The sequence below is a fragment of the Pseudoliparis swirei genome, chromosome 17, assembly GCF_029220125.1.
Source record: "Pseudoliparis swirei isolate HS2019 ecotype Mariana Trench chromosome 17, NWPU_hadal_v1, whole genome shotgun sequence".
NCBI classification, from domain to species: domain Eukaryota; kingdom Metazoa; phylum Chordata; class Actinopteri; order Perciformes; family Liparidae; genus Pseudoliparis; species Pseudoliparis swirei.
Window position 1 is genome coordinate 20,217,126 of NC_079404.1, and position 27,305 is coordinate 20,244,430.

General features: G+C 41.9%; 1 protein-coding gene across 4 annotated transcripts; it reads right to left on the reverse strand.

Moving 5' to 3' along the window:
- Window positions 1–197: 197 nt before the first annotated feature.
- add3b (adducin 3 (gamma) b) lies at window positions 198–26,935 on the reverse strand. 4 transcript variants are annotated; one of them, XM_056435446.1, is made up of 16 exons: window positions 26,749–26,935; window positions 18,842–19,046; window positions 17,840–18,068; window positions 16,397–16,541; window positions 15,662–15,813; window positions 13,063–13,143; window positions 12,268–12,417; window positions 11,830–11,973; window positions 9,953–10,051; window positions 9,095–9,268; window positions 6,853–7,113; window positions 6,560–6,676; window positions 5,384–5,473; window positions 4,009–4,132; window positions 2,169–2,264; window positions 198–1,999 (listed from the first exon to the last, which is right to left on the reverse strand). In XM_056435446.1, the coding sequence occupies exons 3-16, from the start codon at window positions 18,029–18,031 to the stop codon at window positions 1,779–1,781; spliced, it is 2,046 nt and encodes a 681-aa protein (XP_056291421.1). In that variant the 5' UTR covers window positions 18,032–18,068; window positions 18,842–19,046; window positions 26,749–26,935; the 3' UTR covers window positions 198–1,778. The 4 variants fall into 4 exon arrangements, with proteins under 4 accessions (XP_056291421.1, XP_056291419.1, XP_056291422.1 ...); XM_056435444.1 differs by having other exon boundaries at window positions 18,842–19,247; XM_056435447.1 differs by lacking the exon at window positions 18,842–19,046.
- Between the last annotated feature and the right edge of the window lie 370 nt (window positions 26,936–27,305).

Below are 27,305 nucleotides of genomic sequence, written 5' to 3' on the forward strand. Positions count from 1 at the left end.
CCTGTTGGAGACACCAAATCCCCTCTTTGTCTCCAGACCCCTCTCAGTGGATTACCATGACAACGGCCATTCATATCATGGCTTGCGACTGATTATACAGCCGCACACGGTCAATTATCACTGAAGAGAGTGCATTGTTTTAGGGGGGCGCTGCTTTAAAAAAAAAAAAGGAGGAAGCAAAAAAAGGGCAGGCCGAGTACACCGTCTCTACAAAGCTTTATTTTGTACTTGAGTCGTTGTCGTCTCTTCGAACTGGATATTTAGCTCGAGTTTCACATCACACCAGACTGAAATAAATGCAAAGTACCCAACAACATGAAGAAAAAAACAACGTCTCCACAACTGTATATGAGTATAACATAAGGAATGATAACGCTGCGTACATTTTAGTCAATAAGCAATGGAGCAATAAAGCAGTTAAAGGAACATATTCAAGCTTTTATTACATCAGGCGGAAGGCAATTTTCAAGACAGATTTTGAGCACACGGGACACGAGTGAGACAACCTGTGGACACGCTGCACATGTTCACTCAAGGGAGCTTAACCTAGTGGAATTAAAAGGATAACATAAGTGTTAAAATATAGTTATTAGATTGTACTGTCACATTTCTACGTCTCATTGTTCCACATTTGGTTCTGCGAAACAAAAGAACTTCACAAAAACACAAACTATTTACAAAGGCAGAGTTCCCTCCCTCAGGGTCAAAACACATCATTCACATTGTTGACTGGGATGTTCATATATATGTCTGGTCCTCTAATATTCTTTGTATCAAACTCTACCGGTGGCTTTCCGCAGCTTATTGCCATCAAATAACAAAATGAAATCGTAACATCGATCGCTTTCGACCGTCTGCGATTCCCGGGAATTCGCTCTCATCGTCCAAACAAGCCGAGCTTTTCTGTCATTTCTGTAAAAGTCAAACTTTTCCATTCATAAACCTCAATATGGAACAATCATCACTTTGCAGGGCTCTTTCTGTTCGTCACAGTCGATTCCTTGTCACAATTACAATAAAGCAGCAAGCGTGGGAACAATACCTCACAACAAATGTAAAAAAGCTGAATAATCCATCACAGCATGTCTAGAATAAGAGTAGTAAGTAAATATGCAGACTATCAAATCATGTATTTAACTAACAAACACTATATTGTAATACCTAAAATATGAACCGACATATATTATGACAAGGTAGTATTAGTATTGGTACTATGAATATGTTCGTACTTCTTATAAGGCTGAACGTTGTCTAATCTTAGTATGTTCAGTCACTGTTACACACGACTCGTGTGATTGTAATATGTAAGAATTATAAAAAACTATTTTCCTAGCTTTTAGTATACATTCAACAATGAACTTGTGCAAAAAGAAGAAGAAAAAAAATCACAAGAACCTAACTGTCAATCTGATGTTTCCATAACCGCTGATTTTAAATCCCATTAAAATATGGGTAATAACCCCAGATTAGCAGTTTAGCGTTCACATTTGATTAGTTTTGACGGAGCCCTTTGGGAGCGGTTAATCACAGGTTCTCGTGGGGGGGGAATTTCCTATTACCATTTGCTGGCACCTCTTGGAAAAACTTTCACATTAAATAATAGCTGTGAATGAGGGAAGGCTTTAAAAACAACCCGGTCCCTTGAGACCTTCTGACTAAACGACAAGTCTATTTTTTAAAATATATTTCACTTCAACGAGATTGAAACTACGCAGGCAATCCAGATGTTTTGCGAGCCAAACACTAATTGGTTTTTTTCTTTCACAGAGTAAACGACCTCAGGCCTCAGCTTTTTCTTTTTCTTTCTCATCCTTCCGTTTCTTGCTTTTTTTCAAGAACGAAGGTGTGCGGAACTTGGTTTTCTTCTTCTTGGGCGACTTCTCATTCGGCGCGACGGAGACGTCGACCGTTTCCGACGGGCTCAAGCTCAGCTTGGATACCTCGACGCTCAGATCCTCGTCCGTCTCCTCCGAGCGGTCTTTCCCGTTGGGCATTGGGTCTGTCGAAAAAGATGAAGCCCCGTCAGCGAGCGAGGAGGCAGATGAGAAGTGCGTTCCCCCCCCCCCCCGATTACACCAGATGGATGCAAAGCACAGGTGCCAACGAGCAGCTACCGCCGACACTTTCACGTCGTCGTAACTTCCAATAGCTATTGGCGAGCTAATTACCTTGTTTAGCCGGCGTCATCACGGGGGAGAGAGAGAGGGAGATCGTCGAGCCGTCGAATGTTGTCATCTCCTCTGCGTCAGTGGCGTCGTCGTCTTCTGCGAAAAAGGATGACAGTCGCCAGAGGTCAGTCGTTCATTGACGCCACTGTGTGTTACATTCATAAATTCATGTCGCTCAGAATATTTTAGGTTTTTTTTCACTCTTTCCAGAAGCAACAGGACTAGGAGTCTCTATCCATAGCTGCTCCAGCCCCTTAGTTCAGCGTTTGCGTGCATAGATTTGCCAATTATCATCAAACAAAAAAAAGCACAGCGGAGACGGACGCAAACGCCTTTGGGTTTTTCTCAGGTATTTCATTTAACGGTAAAACGAAATACCAAGAAAATTCCATTTTCGACCTGAAGAGTGAAGGAATCATTAAAGTGATAATAAATCCTCCAGAAGGGGACACGAGTGTCCTCACGGCGGCGCTAAAGAACTGGTCTCACAATACTGCTACATTTTCACCAATCTCAGAGACTGACGCGTTGTTATTGAGTTAGTGATGAAATAAAAGGTGCTTTTGACCGATGGATTTCCGTGTCTTTAAACCAAATTTCCATGACCAAAATCTCGGTTTACACATGAAAAAGTGAGAACATTTAGTCTTTAAACAATGTGAATTCCAAAGCATACAGTATCCATTAAATGAAACAAATGACCAGCGAACTTTCCAGTTCAGGTGCGTTCACTTGCAATGCGAAAAAGAAGATTGCGCCGCCAGTATGAGAGCGTATGCCGGCTTATATTTTGAGTGTCTTCCTTTCTAAAACATATTCATTATTTCAAACTCGGCGTAAATGAACATGTGAATATAACAAATGTCCATGACTTTTCCAAAACTTTTCTGATTTAAGTTTTTTCCATGACTTTTCCAGGCCTGGAAATTACCATTTTAAAATTCCCTGTTTCAGTGAAAATAGTTGCAACATTTCCTTTCATGGGGCTGCAAGAAATACAGCAAACCATTGGAACATATAAAACTACAATATTAGTACGGCACCAAAATAATCATCGAGACATAGTCGTTGCAATCTCTGCAATAATGCACGTATGTCTTAATTTAAAAGACATACTTCAATTTCATTTCATGGTTCTTCAGAAATCTGCATTCGTTGGGTCCGACACTCGAGTTTGAACGACTTCTTTCTCGCCTCGCTTGGCGAAGTCAGAGACGGCGGTTCAACTTTGAGATTAGCTGTAACAGTTTAGCTCCACGCCTTCCTTTTTTGTAGTAGTTGTTTTCATCCGGTCACTAACTATCATGTCATTCCAGATCCTGCTTCCCATCTCGTCAGTCCAACTCCCCTCACCTGCCTCTGATCACCTCGTTAGTCCCTCATTACCTTCACCTGGTCCTCGCGCTCTTCTTACCTGCAGCCCATCCCCTCAGTCCCTCACTATTTAGCTCCCTCACTTCCACTTGTCCTCTGCCAGATTGTCTTGTGTTTTTCCGACCGAGCCCGCGAGCGTTCCATAGTTTGATTATTCTGTCTGTTCCGATCTTGACGACGCTTGCAGTAAAGAATCTTTATTTGAATTATCTGTCTCATGAGTCGTGCATTTGGGTCCACCCTAATCCCGTCGTGACATTAGCTCCGTCTCTCATCTCAATTTCATGACCTTTGAACATTGAGGATTAACTTCAAAAACGTCATACACCCCACAACATGGGATGATGTCAGATATGAGCTTGTGTCAACCCTAACAGGATTACATTAAGTAGAGGTTTGCCGTGCCTCCGAGGAGCAACGGGGCGCTTTGAGGCTTTGCGATCGGAAACAGAAAGCGCCGGTCTACCTTCTTGGCCGAGCTGCTTTCGCTCCACCAGGCTCTTGTATTCCTCCAGCACTCTCTCCGTGAGGCCGTTGAAAGGGTTGGGCGGAAGAGAGCGAGTCTGCTCCTCGTCCTCGACGATGAACGCCTGATTGAAAGGAGAGAAGAAAAAAATCATCACGGACACTTGATTTATATTTTTAATTATCGCACTGTGTTTATCGTTACCTTCGCATTGAAAATGCGGAAGGTAATGTTTTGATCGCGGCGTATTTATTTATTTGTATGCGTGTTACTCGCATAACTCAAAAAGTATTAAACCGAATCGCATGAAATTTGGTGGGATGATTGGTTATTATCCGGGGACCATTTGATTAGATTTTGGGATCGATCGGGTCAAAGGTCAAGGTCATGAAAAGGTCAACATCTTCTTTTTACCATAGCACGGTCAATTTCTATCCAATTGGCATGCAACTAATGCCAAAATGTTCATAATTCAATGCCCAATCTTGTGATATGCGAAGGTATGCGCTCTACCGAGTGCCCGTTCTAGTTGTTAATGTCATTGTCTATTCTTGCACCACCCGCCATGACACATTCCTTGTATGTGTAAATATACATGGCCATAAAAAGGTTTTCCGATTCTGATGTCTTGCATTGTTCAGGGCGGAGAGGTAATTGCTCATGGGTAACAAGAACAACTGGTTTTAAATTTCCATACAAAACACGGACAGTTGTTTGAATCACAGGGTTGGTGACTAGTTCAAATGACTCCACCACGGGACGGAAGGACTGCTGCGCACTCAAGGTGCGTTCACACCAAAAGCGACGCGATTTTTCCGCGCGGCCGAATCCCATGAAAAGTCAACGTACAGACGCGTGTGGCTGCGATGGACGCAACATTTTTCCGGGCGGCGCAGTGTGGGCGAGACGCGTTTACGGCGGCGCGTTTTGAGCGGCGCAATTATTGGAGATAAGCCCCGCCCCTCACGGAGCTTCACAACGCTTATGGCGTGAACACGGCAAACGGTCGAGGGAGTAAACTCACGCGTTTTGGGCGACGCGACAAATCGCGTAGTTATTGGTGCGAACGCACCTTTAGGAAGGCGTTGCCATGTCTGCATTGTTCCCCTCTGACATCGGCTCTTTTTCTGTGTGTCTTTTGTTGAATGCAATGTTTTGTTTTTACTTGTGCGGCTCGTTAGTGAAATGTCCTGAATGGAAGCGTTGGAGGCTGAAATGTCCGTCGTGATTGTGTTTAGGGATTTAAAAACTGCGGCAGTGTTTTAGAAAATGTGCTTCAGCAATTAAAAACCGATAAACAGTGACACTTTCTGTATCTTGTGGCGCGGCCTCAACTGTGACGTTGTACCTTTTTTGAAATGCTAAGTATACTCACTGGGCCTTTTATGGTGTCCACAACGATGCCTGATAGTAACTGAGATTTTGGTCCCGAAGTCATCAGGTCACCTCTGTGCCGTTCTTTTATCTAAACAGATGCAGGCAACAAAATCATATTAAACTTGGTTCAGGAATATTGGACATGACACATACAATATATGTGTGTCACACATATGTTATAAACACACAACATATTACAAGAGTTCTTCAATTGATGATCAGCTTTGTGGTGGATTCTGTATGGACTGCATTCTACTGTAAAGGGATTAATGTCAGTGGAGCTGTATCGATTAATCTATTCAAATGTAGGGATCGATTCTGTTCTTTGTCATATATGACAGCAAAGTGAATAGTTTATGTTTTTTCCCCACTTTGGATTGAATACAACAACCAATTTGAAACATCAACTTGGGCTGTGGAAAAATATAATAAAGACAAAAACAAGTAATGGAGGAAATAAATGGCAAATTAATCGATTGTTAGTTGCAGCCTTACTTGCCAGAAACTATTGATCAGCTGTAATTTATCAAATACAAATGATGTACCTAATTCTGTGCCATATATCACAGAGAATTCAATGTGTGAGTGTATGAGTGTAAATATGATTTGAGAGATGTTTGTAAGTTCACGGTACAAAAGGCTAAAAAAGGCATTAAAAGAAGATGTATTTCTGTTGTAGGAGTCCAATTATGGAATAATGTTGAAATGGATGTAAGAATGGTGAACTCCTTTCTGGTTTTCAAGGGAATTATTTATAAAACAATTCTTGAGTTATAAATGTAATTAAAAACGTATTAATATGGAAGATGTATGTGGTAGTATATATAAATATATTTTGTTTTTTATTTTTGTTTTTTTGTTTTATTTTCTTCTTTATTTAATATTAATTTTCTGATTTATTTTGATTTCAATTTAGGATAGGAATTTATAAGCATTTTTTGCTTCTACCTATACCTTTTCAGTCGTTCTCTTTTGTATATTATATCGGATAATGTATTGTATTTGATCGACTGAATAGAATACAAACAAACAATGTTAAAATAGTGTGCGAGAGCTTCAAATGGACGTACCTTTTGAAAATACCAATTCTAATAATGATACAATGCAGACAGAATATGGATTCATTCTTTGAATGAGAAATATACATGTGAAAAAATGTCATGTTTCAACCGACCCTGTTCCTCTTATCCAAAACCTCGGTGGGATCAGTGTTGAGTGGGACAAACTGGTTGGGGTCCTCGATCTTTATTGATGTGCCGATGTTATTGCCGGGCTCGGACGACTTCATCCACTGGGGAAAAAAGAGAATAAAGACAAATTGGGGAAAGAACTCAAATAAGATAAACATTGTATTTTTCAAGCTGACCACAAGAGGGCAGGCTAATACTGATATAGTGAGCTCCTTCCCAGGCCCAAGGGCTAGATGATGACATTCGGTGTTACAGTTTGACGTGAACATCAACGCACCATGGTCTTGGTCCTGGGGCTGACATCCCCGCTGGGCGAATGATCAGGAACATCGACCCTCAGGTAGCTGTTGGGCGAGTTGAGCCACCGGGTCCTTTCTCGCTGCTGCTTCTGCGCCATGAACTTGAAGGGGCTTCGCAGACCCGGCTCGCCGTCCTCCGGCGACACAGATGACACCGTGGCGGGGATCTCCACGTCATTCTTAGAGCGGGGTTTTTCACGGACAATGGGGTTCTTATAGGAGTAGCCTGTTCTGTATCCCTAGAAGCACAAAGAGGAGACGTTACTCGAACACACTAAATGAACAATGTTCCTTCTCCGGAGGTGTTTATACATGTTCTCCAGATAACACCCGTTACATTAGAGTGATCTAATGCCAATAAACACAATTCAAAGGATGCACAGGCCACCCAGGATCCACTTAGACAATGCTTCTAAATATTTAAACAACGCTGTGTATACAAACAGCGTTTTTGTTGTTGCAGATGCGCCCAGTTTCAGAGGGAAAAGATACAACTTTGGTTTAAAGCAGTGTGTTGTTCACAATACATCAAAGACGAGTAGACAACTAGAAAACCGATGGGAATTTGCCGTGGGTGCAGAGTGTGGTCTGAAGCTCGAAGTGCAACACGACACTCGCAATCAAAATTGTCATTTTCTCGCAAGCAGTGTGACAAGTTTGATACCAGAAAATAAAAACCCTGCGTCGGGCTTTGATTGACACAATGTGGGGCAGTCCATCATTTGTTCACAGCATTGTTGACTGCCACTCACAGTTTTCAAGCATTTAGCAGCGTTTCTTCGTGTCTATGCGTGATTCACTAATACACCGCGATGAACGATACCCACCTGGCATGGACAGACTGACGTCCTGTTGCGTAACATTTCATTTAGCTGACGCTTTTATCCAAAGCAACTTACATTCATGTTTAGTCACACACAGAAGAACCGCTAGCGGGAACAATTCAAGTATCTTTCTCAAGGACAAATTGCAGGGTTCTTACACATTTTGACCAATGGATTTTCAGGACTTTTCCATGACTTTAAACCAAATTTCCATGACCAAACTGAAATCTCGGTAAACATGAAAAATTTAGAAAATGTTGCGTATTGAGAGCGTACGCCGGCTTATATTTTGAGCGTCTTTCTTTAACCCTCCTGTTACCTTTCGGGTCAATTTGACCCCAGGCTGTTTTTCACTGTGTCAAACATATAAGAAATATCAACTTTGTTATATATTTAAAGGGCTATTTAGGTAGTCAACAAACAAACATAAAGTACCTCACACTTAAACTTGGGAAACAATATTAATTCTAATAATTTTCTGGAGGTTTTAATTGCTGGGGTCAAATTGACCCTGAGGGTAAAATGTTAGAAAATGTAAAGGTAACAGGAGGGTTAAAAAATATTAATTATTTCAAACTCGGCGTAAATGAACACGTGATTATAACAAATTTCCATGACTTTTCCAAAAGTTTGATGATTTAAGTTTTTTCCATGACTTTTCCAGGCCTGGAAATGACCATTTAAAAATTCCATGACTTTTCCAGGTTTTCCATGACCGTACGAACCCTGAAATTGCCTCGGAACCCACCCCCCGATTGAAAGACGGGCCTGCTCACCACTGACCCAGTCGCCTGTTGCAGTGAGTGCACTGGCCTTTGCACCCAGCGCCATATTCAAGTCTTTGAGACATCCAATTTCCTAAATTGCGAACACCAGAGTCCTTCCAGTGATCGTGTGGCCTCTGTGGTGGCGACTGCCCACAGCGCGCCTCTCCATCTGGAAGCGATGATTGTGGGCGGGCTATGATCACACGGAGCCAACACAGCTGCAGCTCACTCCAGCCGCACTCGTTAGCGAGACGCACACTTATACAGACAGTCTGACATGTTCTGTGTCTACAGAACGAGTCCGGGCCTTGCCAATAGCAGCGTGGTGGTCTAGCAGGGTTTTTAATTGACAGAAGGGCAGCCCTGCACAGCACCAACATCTTTAACCCGCAGACACGTTGGCCACAGACGGAGAAAAAAAACAGGGTCTAATGACAATTACGCGAGTATCTGAAAAAAAGACATCAAAACGGAAAGCGCTGCATCCAATTACGCAATTTTGTCAGATTAGATGAACGAAAACACATGGAGCTTCATTGTGTTCCCTAATCAGACACTTCCTGAGGAAGCGCCTTACACAGGAAACTCAAAGCATCATGGGTAAAAGGCAGGGGTCAGGGTTCGCTCACCAGGTTGTCCAGCATCCTCATGAGAGACTCGAGCTCGGCCTCGCCCACTTTCCACTTGACCTCGTTGTCCATCACCGACCCGGCAGCGGCCACCCGCTGGGTCAGGGGCTTGAACTTCTCTCTGTCCAGGAGCACGAGGTTGTCCAGGCTGCCTGAACAGCCCAAAGCGTTCACCTAAACAAAAGGCAACTCACTTATTCTGGGATACACATTTTTCACTTTTGGAGTCACAAGCCATAGTACGACTTATCACATGACTGACGGTTTCCCCCAATTAATATGTGTGTATTCTGCAACGTCAAAACGTATCAGTCATATTTTGTCTTCTAAGATACAGTAGGATTTTCATTTTCAAAGGAACGTAATTATAAGACATATGGGCTTTTAATATGTGTCAAAAACAAGAGAAAAAACAACAAATACATTCCACACACACCAGGATGGTGAAAAAACAAACCATCAGCCGAGCCCAAAAAAACCCAGCTGGAGTTTCTCTGAAGCACTGCAGGGTTCCGCCTGGCTCTGACTCTGAACAGTGCTGCCTGTCACATATTAGACTGAGCTTTATTTAAACCTGCTGTATGTTAGACATCAGCTTTCCTTTCATTTCAGGAACGGCGGTATTACTTTTCGATTTAATACCCAGTCTTGAGTGTAGAAGAAATGATAAAGATTGAGTGAAATGTGAAAGAAATGCTGGTGATAGTAATAATAAAGTGATTTAAACACATGTAGTTAGCTTATACATGTGTAAAAGTGTATCCAGGCGACCTTCAAGTTCAGAAATTGCTCTGGGAAAAATATCGCAAGTGACATAAAGAGGTAGTATAAAGAATAATAGTATCAAGCTTTTCAGACCTGGATTTCACACGCTTGCTGCGAGTGGTACACGTAGTGAAAAGCCTCTTCTATGGTTTCTCCCAAAGCGAGCAGCCCGTGGTTCCTCAGGATGATCACCTAAAAAACACACAGGCAACACCTGAGCCGATGCTCAACCAATATAATATAAGACTACAGCAAATACTCAGGGGTAAGATTTGGATTTTGAGGGGATTGCAAATACAGATGCAGGGTGGTAAATACACACTTACAAGTAAAAGATAATTAAGGGGGGTGCCGGGGTTGTTTTTGTTGTTGTTGTTGTCTTTTTGTTGTTTTGGTTTTTTTGGAGGCGGGGAGGGTATGTGTGTTTGTATGCGTGTGTATATGTATATATATGTATGTGTGTGTGTGTATGGGTATGTATATGTGTGTATATATATGTTTATGTCTGACATTTTTGTACTTGTTTTATGTTTATATCACTAAACGAATAAAAAAAAGTAAGTGACAAAAAAAAATACTACAGCAAAACCAGATATCTTAAAGTACATCAATAACATGAATCAATGTGTTTGTTAATGAGCAAATATTCCTGTATCAACATTCATGGAAGCCGTAGTGCTGATACCGTCCCTGCATCTTAAATCCAAATGCCACCCGAAATCAAAAAATACATTGAGCCCGTCTGGTTGTTTTGAACGGTGAACAAATTTCACAATCAACCGAGCTGTCTCCCTGGGGTGACGATATGAGCACCAGGAGCTGAATAGATGCTGTCGACAGGTGTTTCTCATATTCTGTCCCCGTCATGTATGCAAATGAGTCATATGCGTATTCGCTTTCTCGTGGGAGTTGGATAAGCCACCTCTTGCATTTTAAAGACCGGTCGCTGTGAGCGCCTCTGTTGCTCACTAAAAACATGTCAGCATATATATTTATATATTTATCCCTGCACTTCTCGCACTCTCCACTTCTTCTTGCACTACTGTTTCACAGCTACTGTATATAGCCATTCCGCCTTGTATATACTTTCTTAAGTCACTTTCTTAAACTTCTTAGACCGTTGCACTGTTTGTTTTGTACTGCACTGTTTTGTTTTTGTTTTGTATTGTGTTGTAATGTATATTTGTGTAAGCACACTGAGAGTCACTTTACCAAGCCACATTCCTTGTTTGTGCAAACTGACTTGGCCAATAAAACCTGATTCTGATTCTGATGTTGATTTGTTTAGAGTGTCTATCTCTGGACACTGCCGGGCTAGCTGCCTTCTCCCAGTCTTTTAACTCAAGTTAATCGTCTCTTGGCTTTAGCGTCATATGCAGCAGACAAATATCTGTCATGACTCAGAGTTTGTGTCTTATTTTGAAGTCCTTGTGTCGTCTGTCTCCCTGTGATTGTCTGCCCTGGTCCTGATTGTTTCCTTCTGTGTGATTGCTGGCCCCGCCCTCATTGTGTCCACCTGTGTCTCGTTCCCCGTTGTCCAATCACCTCCGCCTGCCTGTGTATTTAAACCCTGTTTGTATCGTTCCCCAGTGGTGGCATCGTACGGTTTGGATCGTGTGTGTCGTCCTGTGTTACCTGTCTAGTTGGAAGTTATGTCGGCATTTGGGTCCTCTCTCTCTACGGCGACACGTGACAATATCAATCAGTATCAATCTTATCATCCGTCATATTTATGCAAAATGCAAAACTGTACGAGTCATCAGTGTTTCTAATGTTCTGTTACCTTAATGCGATTGTGAGATGGTGACAGAAGTTAGTTAGCAAAAATAAATAAAAAATGCATCATTTGTGTGACACACTTCAGTTCCGGTTGTGCAATCAATCTCCGGTCATAACTCGTGACTTCCAACGCCCGCTATCCTATGAGGATGAGAGCCTGTCGCCAATGGAGTCCCTTGGTTTGACGGTACCTTGGCAGTCGGGCCCAGAGCTTTCTGGAACTCCACCTTCTCCTCTTTATTATCCAGGCTGCCATGGTAACCACAGCAGCTCACATCGCCAAGAAGCAAAGCCTCCTGGGAAATGGGCAGGACTCCACATTTCATCGCGGACACCTGTTAACGTGTGATAAAAGCAAAAAAGCTGTGACGCACCGACATATAAATAGAAGCACGTGTTTCGCTATCGGGCACACACAAAAGTTGACACAGTGCCGTTCATCACGAGCGGTGCATTTTACAGCCGAGCTTCAAAGGACATTTTAAAAGCCCGTTACAGGGCGCCTGCATCTAAAATAAAGAGCGGGGGGGAGGGGGGGCTGCTTTTAATTCCGCCTTCTCCTCGGTTAATAAATAATCATTTAGCAGCAGCTTTTATGCTTTAAATAAGCCCGCCTGGAGTGTACTTACAGCAGCTGTAGCGGGGGTATGTATATGGATGATGCATCTCACGTCGGGGCGCATCGAGTAAATGGCGGCATGAGGAGCAAACCCAAAGTGGTCGATGCCCAGATCAGTAGAACCCTGGTCCACCACCTCACCAATTATGTTTACTTTCACCTAAACATGGCAGGAGAAAAAAAAAGAAGAAGAGCCCAAGTCATTATTTTAAATACAAAATATGTGAACCATTAACGGTGCCCTGTGGAGTTTTCTTGTAAACAAACGAAGCTGCTTGAGGCCCAACAAAGCGTTGACTTTATTTATTTCCTCATAAAACAGCTGCAATGCAGTTTCCCCCTTCAATATAGATCGTAAGCTGCATCATTCACATCCTAGTTTGCTTGCTAGCATTCTCATTCCTCCCTACCTCTGGCTGGAGCATGACTGTGTTGAGTCGCCTTCATGCTCGATTGTCTGCATGTGGCTCATTATCCCCATGTGCACACATCCGATCTGGGATTTGTATGCCATGTGTCCCCTGTGGGCATTCATGACGTACAAATAAAACAAGGACCCACACAAGAAAGCGCTCAATGGTATCATTATAAAACGTTTTTTTCCTGACGAATGGGTGGCTCCATAAGCACTACTCCGGGTCAAACACTTAATTCATTCATCATGTGTCTTCTGTAGACATGATATGTTGATTAAAATGATCCGTACACTGATAATCCAAACATTTCCGCATCAGCTTTTTGCCCCGGACACAGCAGTCTGCACTCATGATTGGAAGATGACAACAAAACAAGTCCTTGTGCTTACCAAATTTGCTGCCGTCACCTCAGCGAAAGACAGACCTCGTGGACTAATAAGAACATGGTCCTGCTCTTTACTCACACGCACCTAAAACACAATGCACGTGTTATTCAAATCCAATCTAGGTTACAATAAAATTAATAACAGGAGACAGACATTCTGAAATGTCTGTGATGTTACAGTGTATGATCTTAGACTAAACTGTATACATATACATAGATACAGTATATGTGTATATGTACGGATGTATATACATGTGTATGCATGTATATATATATATACTGGATATGTGAATATATATATATATACTGGATATGTGAATATATATATATGTGTGTGTGTATACGTAGAAACATATGTGTATATCTATTTCTGAACCCAATGCTAAATATATACACATGTGTATGCATATATATATACTGTATATGTGAATATATATATATATTAGTGCTGTGAAAAATAACGCGTTAACTCAGTTAATCCAATTACAGGTTTAACTATTTTTTTTTTTAACGCATTTAACGCATGCGCAGAATGAGCTTCCAATCCGTCTGTTGTTGGTCGTCGGGACGAAAAAAAAGTCACTTGCAAAATGAGCTTCCAATCCACCACTGAACAATTAATCAGACTCTTCCATCTGCACTATCTGCACTTTTTGACTACTGTCTTTAATGTCTTTTTTATATTTATCCCGCTTATTGTATATTGTGTGTGTGTATAAGTACGGAAGAGCAAAGTGTAACCGGAGTCAAATTCCATGTATGTGCAAACCTACATGGCCATTAAAGCTGATTCTATTTCTATTCAATCTGAACTCTGTCCGCTCTCATGCAGACGGTCTGTTCATCGGTAATGATCCTTCCGCAGGTTCACCTGCGGAAACCTTGTTACGACTTTTACTTCCTGTAGATCAGGGTCTCAACACGTCGATCGCGACCTGCCAGTCGATCGCGGCGTAGTGTCGGTAGATCGCATGACATTAAAAAGATTGGCCCGCCCCCTGACATGTTCTCTAGAGCACGTCTTTGTTCTTTTATTAAACTAAACGTCTGTTGTTGATCGATCTCCACAGCAGCATGTCATCTCTGTCTCTTCGCGTTGCGTTAACACTTATCGATCTCCGTCTGGCGCGCCACAGAGCTCCGTCTTGCGCGCATCGACCGAGCAAAAAAAGTCACTTGTCAATCTGTCCACCTTTAGATTGTATCATGGTGGAGTTAATGGTTGACAAACAAGAGAAAAATGCTCTGTTTAACCCTCCTGTTACCTTTACATTTACGAACATATTTTACCCTCGGGTCAATTTGACCCCAGCAATTAAAACCTCCAGAAAATTATTAGAATTAATATTGCTTCCCAAGTTTAAGTGTGAGGTACTTTATGTTTGTTTGTTGACTACCTAAATAGCCCTTTAAATAAATAAAAAAGATGATATTTCTGATATGTTTGACACAGTGAAAACAGCCTGGGGTCAAATTGACCCCAAAGAACACCGACATTAAACATTGAATGGGGTCAAATTGACCCGAAAGGTAACAGGAGGGTTAAACATTCTGTTTAGGATGAAGATGTATTAATGTTCCATATGGAAGAAAACTGCTAAATAACTGCTGAGTTGCAGCACCATTGTATAGAAGAATGTATAAATGTATATATCCGTCTTTTGTCATAAATCTCTATGTTCTCACAAAATATACCGAGAATATCGGTAATATGTGATTAATCATGATTAATCCACAAAAACCTGTGATTAATCCAATTAAAAATGTTAATCGTTTCACAGCCCTAATATATATGTATGCGTGTATACGTAGAAACATATGTGTATATGTATTTCTGAACCATATACTGCTTCTGCAGGAGTGTTTCCCTCATAAATGTATTCTTGGAGGGGTGGGATGGGGAAAAGTTTGTGTAATGTTTTTGTTTTGTCTTGTTTTTCTCCTTGTTTTTATCTTATGTTAAAAAAAAAAAACATCATCCTTGTGTGGTGATTTCTACAAGGTTATACATTTGTATATTTTCTTTTTGTAAAATAATATTTTCAGCTTAACAAACTGTAAATGCTATTTCACTACAAATATTCTGTAAAAAAAAAATGTTAATAAAAAAAAAATCTTTAAAAAATAAAAATAAATGTATTCTTGTCATGGTCAAAAAGCACCAAAGCCACAGGAGTCCAGATCTATACTGCTAAAAAGTTATTCAAGATGGTGTAGCAGCTACCCAGAGCAGGGACAACCATTTCCGAGATGCAAGGGTACAGGAAACCACAAAGGAAAGCTCTCTTCCCTCTAAAAAACTCCAAAATCCACATGTGGGTTGAGAAAACGGACTTTCGAGGCTTCTGTCTTTGGGGAAATCTGGGCTTTGTGTCTCGACATCGCAGGTGTGTTAATCACATATTTGAGTTGGGGTTTGGGCTTTTGGGAAGCTGTACATATTCACAAATCTGACTTTCCCAAACCATCAACAATATATTGGCTCTGAAACTTAAGAGGTATTGCTTTAAGTCTCCAAGTAGCCAGAAAACATGAGGCCCACATATAGTTCCACGAACATTGTGTGGCAGACGTGCAATGGAGCGGCGAGAAGTCGTACTCACAGTATTGTAGGAGGTCGTAAAACGAGCCCAACTGAAGAGGTCGACAAGCCTGTAGAGGCCGGCCAGCCCGCAGCGACTCTGTCTCTCCCCTTTGGCGAAGGAGGGAGACTCCATGCCGAACAAGTCGTTGACTGGAGTCACCATCCCGATGCCTGCCAGAGGACACGCCCCCATCAGCAACATGTGACGCACCAACCACATTAAATATGCATTTTTTTCCCAAACATCTAGAAGGATGATGACATGGTTTGCTCCGTCGGTATATAAAGTAGAAACGAGTCTCTCCAGATGAAGCTTAAAAAAAAGGACCTTTCTCAGAATTCCCATGGAGAAACCGAAGTGTATTTTTGGGCTGCAACACCATAAAAGGGCATTTAATGATACGGGACCCTATCTTTTACAGCCGCCGTAACTTTACAGTTTTGATTTTTCCTTTTCAAATTGATCGTTTCAGTTCTGAGCTCAACAGACACGTAACAGCGAGAGTTTTAGGCGAACATAATCCACATTGCAAACCGCTGCTGATCATGAGGGCTGGCCACTTGATCGGAACACTGACAATGAACAACGCTGTCCACGGCTCTCGGCCTTCTACGCTGTTTCAGGGTTGTTGTTCAGTGTCACAGGAGTCTGAACATGAAGATATTCAGCCTGCATAATGCACAATCAGGCCCCAAAAGGAAGATAAATGGATAAATTGGAGATATTTTCACACAGAAACACACAGCTACTCACTGATGGGTGAAGTCAGAGGTCCAGCCCCTCCCAGGGTGCTGGCCATGACCAGGTCAGCAATCTGCCTCAGAGCCAGAAGACCTGTCGGGTTGTTGCCCTTCGTCATCTGATCCTGAATCAGACCTTCCAACTCGTCTTTAAACACCTGTGGACAAAAAAGAAGACGTTTTGTGTCCGGCTCATTTAGCCTTGCAACACCATAAACACAACCTCACCGTATCTTACTTCAAGACCTCAGGGTGCCAGGGTGCAAAAGCACGCTCATTAAATCGGTAAACAAATCACCAAATACAACTAGAAACTTCTTTGTATGGCTGTGAAAAGGACTTGACTAGAAGCAGGGGGATCGCATTAAACCGTACAATCAATGTTTGCCTTCAGAAGTAGCCCGTGAGTCTTGAAACGACACTCTTTTTTTAAATCTTTGTTTATCTTTATCTTATTTGTTTATCTTTATTTATCTTTATCTTATCTTATACTTAAGTTAATACACACTTTGCACTGTTGCTGTCGCGTTGATTGTTGTTTGTCATGTCAAATGTTGCACCTTTCGGCAAAAAAAAATCCTCGTTTGTGTAAACATTCCTGGCAATAAACGGATTCTGATTCTGATTTTCTCTCTCCTCTGCAGCTAAGCTCCAGCATTCTGCTTCACCCAACCACGGTTCCCATGGTGATGAAATGATCTCCACTTGTTGGGCCTGTTATGCAACCAGAGTGTGAGCGTGTCTTATTTTCATGCACTTCATCGGCATAGTTGATCTAAATCGACTGTACTGCTGTTTCTGGTATGTTATCTCCTGCAGGATACGAGTGCAGAATGAAAGGAGAATACTACAGTTAATATGTTCATGATCGTTGGCTTAAGCTACCGAGTATCAGAAAATAGCAAAAATGCACATTTATATTCCTTGTTTTTTTTCCCGACCCTCAATCCAAAACCCACATATCTTGCAGTTTATTAATGTGCAAGACAAATAAAGCCAGAGAACACGCTTACAACCATACTTAAAAGTTTAATCGACGTCCAAAAATTGTTGCGAGTTAATTTGCAGTTGATCGACTAATCTTTTAATCAAAAGGGCAGTTTTAGCTCCAATTTACAAAACAGATATTGTGTGTTTTAAGTATCTCAGAAATGTGTTAAAATATGTCTATTCTTGTCCATACCCATCTGTGTTAACGTTGGTTAAAAAAACCATAGAGATGAAAACTGATATGTCAATGTTTATCTGTGAGGGTAGCACATTTAATTCAAGCTGCGGTGTAAAGCACAGCGAAACCCATCAGCGTGTATCAAATGACCACCCGCAAATAAAACAATGCATTTATGTCGGCTTCGAGTGAAGACGCCTCTCCGGCTTTGAAAGCTCCGACAATTACTCATACGCGCTAAAAGCGTTTGCGTAGGAGTCCACTCATACGGCGCCGCGGGCTACGTACTGGACTCTGCAAGATCTGGGTGACTCTCTTCTTCTGCCCCATCATGTTGAAGTCCTGCCTCAGGTCCGGCGACAAGTTCTTGCTGCGGAGGTCAATGTCATCCACTCGGCCCAAGTAGCGCTCCTTGGGGTCGTTGTTGGACAGGGACAGGGTGAGGGACCCCGCCACCTGCCTCACCTCCACCAGGCTCATGTCTTCGCTGCGCAGCCTCCTACTCTTCCTCTGGGATCTGGAACAAAAAGATGAAACCTCGCGGCTTACTTCCCATCCAGGCTGTCACGGCAACGGGTGGTTGTTTCACCGGGAAAGATACTGCACGTGTGCTGTGTATGACTCATGAAATAATAACAGGGAATGAGACACAGGCAGGGGGGGGGGGACATTGTGTTATGATTGATGCTGCAAAGCTGGTGATGTGCAAACAAAAAGATGAGTTAGTCACTTCAGCTGTAAACTCAATGCACTAATTATTCACAGAAGTCATTACAATGCAATAACACAGCAGTGAATGTGAAGACCCAATCACTCGCATTCTCCCAGGTTTAGTTTCCTCTCACTTTGTGGGTTCTTAGCTATAAAAAAGCTCGCTGGCTCTTCACAGATGGAGGCCGACTCATAAAAGCCAACAGTAAACAAAGGTAGGCCTCGCGTCGGTGAGCCCGTTGCAATAGCGGTTAGCACCTTTGGTCCCGCCGTGGTACCTGTGTGTGTGTGTGTGTGTGGGGGGGGGGGGGGATGGATACAGGAGACCCGGCCAGCACTCCCGTCACATTAGCCCCCCCAAAACAAAAACGTTAACTTCCACCGGTGGTTTCGCAGGAGTCGGTTCTCCAGAACACTCGGTACACGGCGTCAAAACCCGCAACTTTAAACTATAAATACTATATAGTGCGGAAAAAAAGTACCGCGGGAGGAGGGGAGGGGGCGGGGGAGTTAGCCGAAGCCAACACAAACGCACGAGGAGGGGGAAGAAAAAAAAAGTGTGACTAAGTTGATAGTTACCTGAAAACAAACGTGCTCAATTCGCGGGTTCACCGGCTCCGGGGGTGTCGACTTTCCTTTCCGACAAAGAGGCTCCGGGATATTTTACTCCCGACTCGGACACATTGTGCGAAAGAAGCGCAACTTGGCGCCGCTACGGTCTCCAGGCGGAGCGGGCTGCCTGCTGCTGCGGGTGAGCGGCGAGATGAAGAAGAGCGGAGAGCGGCTGCATGGAGGAGGGTGTGGGAGTGTTTGTGTGGGAAAAAAGGGAAAAGTGACCATGTGACTTCACTTATCCACCCACCACCGGGCCTTATGTATGCAGCGGGACAAAGGAATGGCCGCTCGGGACCAGCCGACAGATTCGAGGCTCTTCTTTACAACAACACTGAAGCTTTCCTGCAGGGTTCGTACGGTCATGGAAAACCTGGAAAAGTCATGGAATTTTAAAATGGTCATTTCCAGGCCTGGAAAAGTCATGGAAAAAACTTAAATCATAAAAGATTTGGAAAAGTCATGGACATTTGTTAAAATCACATGTTCATTCACGCCGAGTTTGAAATCATTAATATATTTTTTAAAGAAAGACGCTCAAAATATAAGCCAGCGGTAGCTCTCAATACGCAAAATGTTCTACAGTTTTCATGTTTATACCGAGATTTCAGTTTGGTCATGGAAATTTGGTCTAAAGTCCTGGAAAAGTCATGGAAATCCATTGTCCTGTACCGTGGTGTAGTTTTTCACGACCGTACTGTATTGGTGTTTTTTTTCTTTCTTTTATCTCTGTCTAAAATATACCCCGAGGAACTTGTTTTACATTGCTGGAGTTTGAGCCAAAGTGTGTGTGTAAGATTCATTGGCTTCTTACCACCTCATTTCATAAATAACTGAGGCTCCTGTGTTGCCAAGGCCCCTCAGTGTGGAGGTTTTCATCAAAGCTATATGGCCCAGCCGTAAAAAAAAAAATGAAGCACTTCAAAGTCAGAACAAGTGCTTCCCTCAAAAAAAAAGTGAGCGTCTCCCACAAAAAGTTTTTTTTATAGTCTAGGAGGAAACACAACACTATCTCTGATTTATTTTATTCCCTTTCGACTTGTCCCTACAAACACGATGCACCCATATCATTTCCATGTGCCGAATACAGTGACACACATTATTCTATAAGTAATATGCCATGTGCAACTATATACTACATCATACATGCATTTATAAGCAAAAGGATCATCACTAAATGTGCTGGCTTTGCTTTCTTGGGAGTCAAATAGCGCATAAGATCATCTCATTATAATATAGCCATAATAACACCAGCTAATGGAGCCTCGTGTTCGGTTGTTACAGAAAACATTCGCTCGCTGCTTTTTCTTCAAACGAATGAAATTGTCTTTCTATAACTGTAAACGGGAAATAGGATTAAGATTAAAGCAAATACGAAGCTGTGCAGCCCTTATACCTCACATCTCTTCTCTGCCGTGCTGGCCGGTCTCTCCAGAGAGGATAGCAGAGCGATATTCAAATGCATTTAAGTGAAGGCAACGCAGAAATCTCACATTTTCCCAGCACCCTGCCCCTGCTATCGCTATTACCCCTTTAATCACTCACACGCATATCTAGATTGTAGGAGTAAGAGAGAGACTGCCTGACATAACAATGCCAGGACAGAGTTGAGTCTGGGAGGCGGAGCAGCAATGTGAACATATGGGTTTGATGTAATGAAAAGCAGAACTTCCTCACTCCAGGGCTGTGTGAACCCTCAAATTCTGAAACCCTGCCTCCCTGTTTCTGGCAGAGCTCCCACTGAAACCACATACAAGCTTAAATGTCTCCACACACGCAAACACACACTAAACACACACTCGACATCCTCCCACCCGCCAGCCCCCGCATTCTTGCTGACTATTTGAACTTTTCAGCGAGGGCAGTCTGTCTTCGCAGCATTGACCAAATGTCAGGTGTGATTAGTCGACGGCTCATTCATGACGATTACTTTTGAGAATAATGATGTCCACAGATAAAAACACACCATTGTCTCGTCACAAACCTGCTACTCCCCTGGAAATAACTTACACATGCAGACACACACATGATGCCTGGAATCCACAGTCAAACCTGTGAGAGAGACATCAGTAAAAAAAGAATAACAATCAGCAACATGTCAGGGTTGAACTTTGGCTGAGCTTAAGAAAGTCTGGCTCTGTGGCAGGCAGAGCATGTCGGACTGAAAACGCAGGGGTGCATGAATCCACCTTTTGGCCTGCAGTCTCATCCCTGCTGCTCATGGGTTTGAGTTCATGAAGGCACTGGCTGGGGCTGTCTTTGGTTTTTCTCTGATCTGGAATAAGCTGAAGGGTCTAATATGATAGAGCCTATAGACTGTCCAGTAAGTGCAGGGAGAATGTGGAAGAGGCTCACAGCACCATCGGCACTCTCGTCAACATTACAAATTGGTAGAGTCACATTGGCTATTAATAATGTATGGGGGTGTATGAAATGTATATGTTAGAGTATTCCAAAATGGACCATTAAAATCAATTGACGATTCCCCTATTAAAATAAAATTGCATTCATTATTTCATACAGAAATATGAATTATGTGGTTACATTTACATTTTATTACGGTGATTTAGTGAACCTTTAGTGAAGTTTAATGACTTGTGAGTGAAAGAGGAAATGACAAATGAATCCAGTGGAGCTCCAGATATTTTGCCTTTAAGTCCCGAGTCCCTACTTCCCATGATGCAACTCAATAGTTTCATTAGACCCTCGCTGCCTGCTAATGGAGCATGTCTTTCCCACCTCAATGTATAACACAGACATTGTGTGTTATACATGTGTTGCCTCCACGTCTAAGCTGATAATGACATCAAGTTTTGCCAGACCCCTTTTTACAATAACCATTTCTGGTAATTATAGTTTGGCCACTGCTGCAACTCAACCTGACCCCGAGCCCATGTGGCAGCACAGTAATCTGTGAAGCTTACAATTGATTAAAAACATTTAGATATAACTTCACACAGCTGCACATGGTTTGCCCTCACAAACCTGAATGTGATCATGGACCACAAAGAGTTGGAGACCACCTTATACCTAACTGTAAAAACACGGGACCCCCACTGACACTGACTCAATTCCCTTCATAATGACATCATCAAGGTAATTTTCTCAAATTTGACCAAAGCTCTTTCAGACTGACAGACATTGTACACTTCTTGATAGCTCATCTGGGCCGCTTTATTCTCATGTTATTAACTAGAACGGGCACTGGGTAGAGCGCATACCTTCGCATATCACAAGATTGGGCATTGAATTATGAACATTTTGGCATTAGTTGCATGCCAATTGGATATAAATTGACCGCGCTATGGTAAAAAGAAGATTTTGACCTTTTCATGACCTTGACCTTTGACCCGATCGATCCCAAAATCGAATCAAATGGTCCCCGGATAATAACCAATCATCCCACCAAATGTCATGCGATTCAATAAGATTGTGACCTTTTTCATGACCTTGACCTTTGACCCGATCGATCCCAAAATCTAATCAAATGGTCCCCGGATAATAACCAATCATCCCACCAAATGTCATGCGATTCAATAAGATTGTGACCTTTTTCATGACCTTGACCTTTGACCCGATCGATCCCAAAATCTAATCAAATGGTCCCCGGATAATAACCAATCATCCCACCAAATTTCATGCGATTCAATAAGATTGTGACCTTTTTCATGACCTTGACCTTTGACCCGATAGATCCCAAAATCTAATCAAATGGTCCCCGGATAATAACCAATCATCCCACCAAATTTCATGCGATTCGGTTTAATACTTTTTGACTAATGCGGATAACACGCACGCACGCAGACAAATACACGGCGATCAAAACATTACCGTCCGCATTTTCAATGCGAAGGTAATAATAAAGCACCTCATAGCTGATGATTTACATAAAATACATTCATTGGTTCATTGGATATTATGACAAAGACTTTGTTAGATCATGATATAACCTTTTTTTTCGTCTCTAAGATTCTATGGAATGAGAAATAAACAGTTTCCCTGTTTCTGTGGAGTCTGCAGAGTCTCGTTTTAAGCTGCCGGATGAAGATTTAAATTCAGCCTGAACTCTCAGGTACCGCAGATGTCACCAAAGTACTGGATAATGAGATGCAGACCAGAGACGGCTGTCAGTGGATCTTTGTCATTGGGAACGATGAACGAATAGACGATCACCGTCACGGTTAATTGGGAAACCTGCTCGGAAAGCACTGCAAACATCGAGAGCAACAGATGGACTTTTTTTTTTTAATCGTGATTGACGTGGAGGGGAAAAAAATGACACCTTTGTCTCAGGCCTGTTCCCAGCAGGGTTGCCATGGTAACCAGTGCACAAACTGTCTCTCGTCTGAGGCTGAATTAGAAGAAGAGTGAATCGCTGCCAGATAGCGTCCACTTTCACAGACAAGAGGCTGTTCTCTGAAAAATGCAGAGAGAGAAAATAGAACTCCACCAGTTCATGGAAATACAATGAGGAGAAGCAAATATAACTCCAGTTATTCAGCCTCCTTGACGGATTGTTTTTCCTTGTATTAGAGCGCAAAGAAAAGGGCCATTGTATTCCCTCATTAATTACAGCCATTCTGTATTGATAACCTACAAGATTGAAATCACAACTATTTTCCTTCCATCTATATAGATATCGTTGAAATATTGGCCACAGCCCTTTTTAGAGTTGTGCCAGATCCCTTTTACCCATAACCATTTCTGGTAAACTTTGACCACTGCTGGCCACCTTTTTTGATCAACTCAACCTGACCCCTTGCCCATGTGGCAGCACAGTAATCTATGAAGCTTAAATTTGTTTAAAAAAATTGAGATATAACTTCACCCTCACAAACCTGAATGTGATCATGGACCACAACGAGTTGAAGACCACCTTCTACATAACTGTTAAAGCCTAAACCTGTAAATGTTTTCATGTGAGTTATCATGTCATTCTGTCATGCAGACAATATAACAAAGTCGATATCACTCGGTTTATGTGACTCACTTGGTGTTTATGATTCATCAACAAAGCCCGGGACCCCCACTGACTGACTCAATTTCCTTCAATTACCTTGCACATTTTTTCTTTAAAAAAATACACATGCCACTTTTATTTTATAACATTTACTTGTTTTAACGTACAATTATCTGTTTGTTGGTTTACCATATTTCTTTTAAAATCTTGTCTCGATTACTGCTTATGTTTATTGTTGATTGTTTATTGTTATGGGTGGATCATCGAGGTCTGGATCGTGGAATATGCCTACTACCAACTATGCCATGGCCCTGCTGAGACTCCGCCCACTCCTCCTCTCTACCTCCATCTGCCTGATGGATCATCGAGGTCTGGATCGTGGAATATGCCGACTACCAACTATGCCATGGCCCTGTTGAGACTCCGCCCACTCCTCCTCTCTACCTTCATCTGCCTGGTGGAATATGCCTACTACCAACTAGTCATACACTCTGTCAGATTCATTGATTGTGTTGTTACTATGTTTTAATTTGTGTATAATGATTCCTTCTGTACACATGACATCTATTGTTCTGTCCATCCTGGAGAGGGATCCTCCTCTGTTGCTCTCCTGAAGGTTTCTTCCCTTTTTTTCCCCGTGAAGGGTTGTTTGGGAGTTTTTCCTGCTCCGATGTGAGGTTTTGGGACAGGGATGTCTATGTGTACAGATTGTAAAGCACTCTGAGACAAATTAATAATTTGTGAAAATGGGCAAATCCCTTGTACCGTATGTGCAACGAGCTTGGCAATAAATATTTCTGATTCTGATGAGGCACTGTCTAACTTGATGGAAATTTGGGCAATATAAATGACTTATTGGAGCATTCACCGATAGTTCACATTTGTGGGAATTGTTTAAACACAATCAAATGTGACTGAGCAAAGAGGGTGTCGCTGCTTGCCCTCCTGTACTTTTCCAGGAATGCTGTACATTAAAATACACATTTGAATGAACCTCAAGCTAATGCTTTTGCATTAACCTTGGGGAGAACTTGTACCACCGAGTTTGTATTTCTGCTGCAAAACAATGCCATTGTTTTGACAACATCACACAGAATATATCTCGACTTGCTAAAAATGGCCCCGTAACACTCCCACAGCAGGGTGGGTGGCAACAACAGAGCACACTTTGAACCTCAAACAATTTACATTGTTACAGTTGGATCGGTGCCTTCGCAGCTTTTGGGTGTAGAAGCGCATTGGGACGTGGATGTAAACATAGAGACACACACATTGCGGTGGTGTGGAAATAGACAGACTGTTTACCTAACTAGAGGAGCTGGCTGTAGTCCCCACAGCGGTTATCTTTGGATGGCCTCCATGTTGGAGATCTAGTGGTTCGTGTGCAGTTCACTTTTACTCAAGGCTGTGGTCGAGCTAACAGATCCCTCATATGTTTGTTTGTGTATTTTATTCAGTCAATCAAATCAAATACAATACAATATACAAAAGAGAGACTGAAAAGGTATAGGTAGAAGCAAAAAATGCTTATAAATTCCTATCCTAAATTGAAATCAAAATGAATCAGAAAATGTATATAAAATAAAGAAGAAAAAATAAATAAATAAAAAACAAAATATATTTATATATACTACCACATACATCTTCCATATTAATACATTTTTAACTACATTTATAACTCTCAAGAATTGTTTTATAAATAATTCCCTTAAAAAACAAAAAGAAGTTCACCATTCTTACATCCATTTCAACATTATTCCATAATTGGACTCCTACAACAGAAATACATCTTCTTTTAATCCCTTTTTTAGTCTTTTGTACCGTGAACTTACAAACATCTCTCAAATCATATTTACACTCATGTATTGAAAATAAACTTTGTACACAGTCTGGCAGTGACTTTGCTTTAGCTCTGTACATTGTCTGCATTATTTTAGAATAAACCAAATCATTAAATTTCATAACACATGATCTGTAAAATAAAGGGGTTGTGTGCTCATAGTAGCCAACATTATTCATGATGCGTATCGCACGTTTTTCTAACACAACTGTTGAATTTAAAAAGGTTTTATAGGTCGAACCCCACACTTCCACACAATAAGTGTGGAAGTGTGGGGTTCGACCTATAAAACCTTTTTGTGTGTCACATCGTAACCAACACCCTGGGAAAAGGGAAGTGTTGATTTTCAATTTAGTAATGCTGTAAAATTCCTGTGAACCTCAAATATTTATGCAAAACACCTGCCATTTAGTACAAACTGAAAAGCATCCACATTTAATGCAGTTAAAAGAATGTCATTTTATTATGAAATTCACTGCGCGACAAGCTGATGACATCATAAAACACAATCCATCAAATTAATCAAATGAAAACTGTAAAAAAATATGAACAGGAACAATCCGTTGCACGGGTGAAAGAGTTTGGGTCAAGACCTCCCTTTTCATTTTTATGGCGCTCTATAACTCACATCACCAGGCACACATGTTATGAAATCCTGTTTCTGCCGGAGCCCCACATCTAAAGTCAACAAATGCTTGTTCATTTTTGGAGGGGCTGACATTAATTGAAAGCAGCTGTTTAAAGCCTCTGCAGCTGGAGTTGATAGTGCAGCTGCAGAGGGGCCAGTTTAACAATGAAGAGCTACCTCAATGTTTGGGCTTGAGAATGTTGTCAAGTAGATGTTAATGCACAGAACACATACACAACATGTCTCGATATATTGGAAATGCTCTCTATCACGTAAAGTGTCCTTTATCTGCTAACAGCGCATTGAAATGAACCTCTTCCTCTCCCAGAGCTTCAAATCCCAGATTACACAATCGCCCCACGCCACATCACGTATGTGCTTTGTTCTTAGCTCCAGCAAACATCTGTTTCAAAAAGGTAACGATTTTTAAAAAGAATACAACTTACGGTGTTCGTTGTTCGTTTTGAACTTATCCTGCGGGAGAATTTCTCAGGTTTGACTTCAAGCTCCCACGGTTCCAGCAGTTACTCGCTGTTTACATTATCACTTTGAAGAAGGTCATCTGGTTTCCCAGAAGAGAGGCAACTGCTGCTTTGCCTCTGATCTCCTGAACTCCCTCGGCTCCTCTGTGACGGCGGCTGCCTATTCTCACAGGAAAGCAGGGGAACTTGTCAGAGGAGGCTCTGGAGACCAAGCTTTGAGATTGGACTGGACTGAACTAAAAACAAATGGGAGGGACAAGCCTTCAACCCCGACATTTATTATGTATGCTTAATCGTTCTTTGCTAAATTCTGACTAATTTCCCGAAATCTCAGGATTTTAAGAACTTCAAAACTAGATCATAAAAAAAAGCGAATATTTATGAAGCAGGAATTACTCGTAACTCTATATCTAACTCTAAATGGAGGGAAACTGCAGCAACGTCCTGCCAGGCAGCTTTTTCCTCTGCATATTGAGCATGCTTCATGTTTCTAAATGTCTCCGTCGAGGAGGACATCGTGG

Bases quoted from the DNA above. Each gene is read 5' to 3' on its own strand.
- add3b (XM_056435447.1), bottom strand. From the start codon at position 18,031: ATGAGCCTGGTGGAGGTGAGGCAGGTGGCGGGGTCCCTCACCCTGTCC. The intron at 7,114-9,094 runs GTGAGCGAACCC...TTGTGCTTCTAG, and splicing joins TGAGGATGCTGGACAACCTG to GGATACAGAACAGGCTACTC. The intron at 6,677-6,852 runs GTGCGTTGATGT...TTTTTTCCCCAG, and splicing joins GCCCCAGGACCAAGACCATG to TGGATGAAGTCGTCCGAGCC.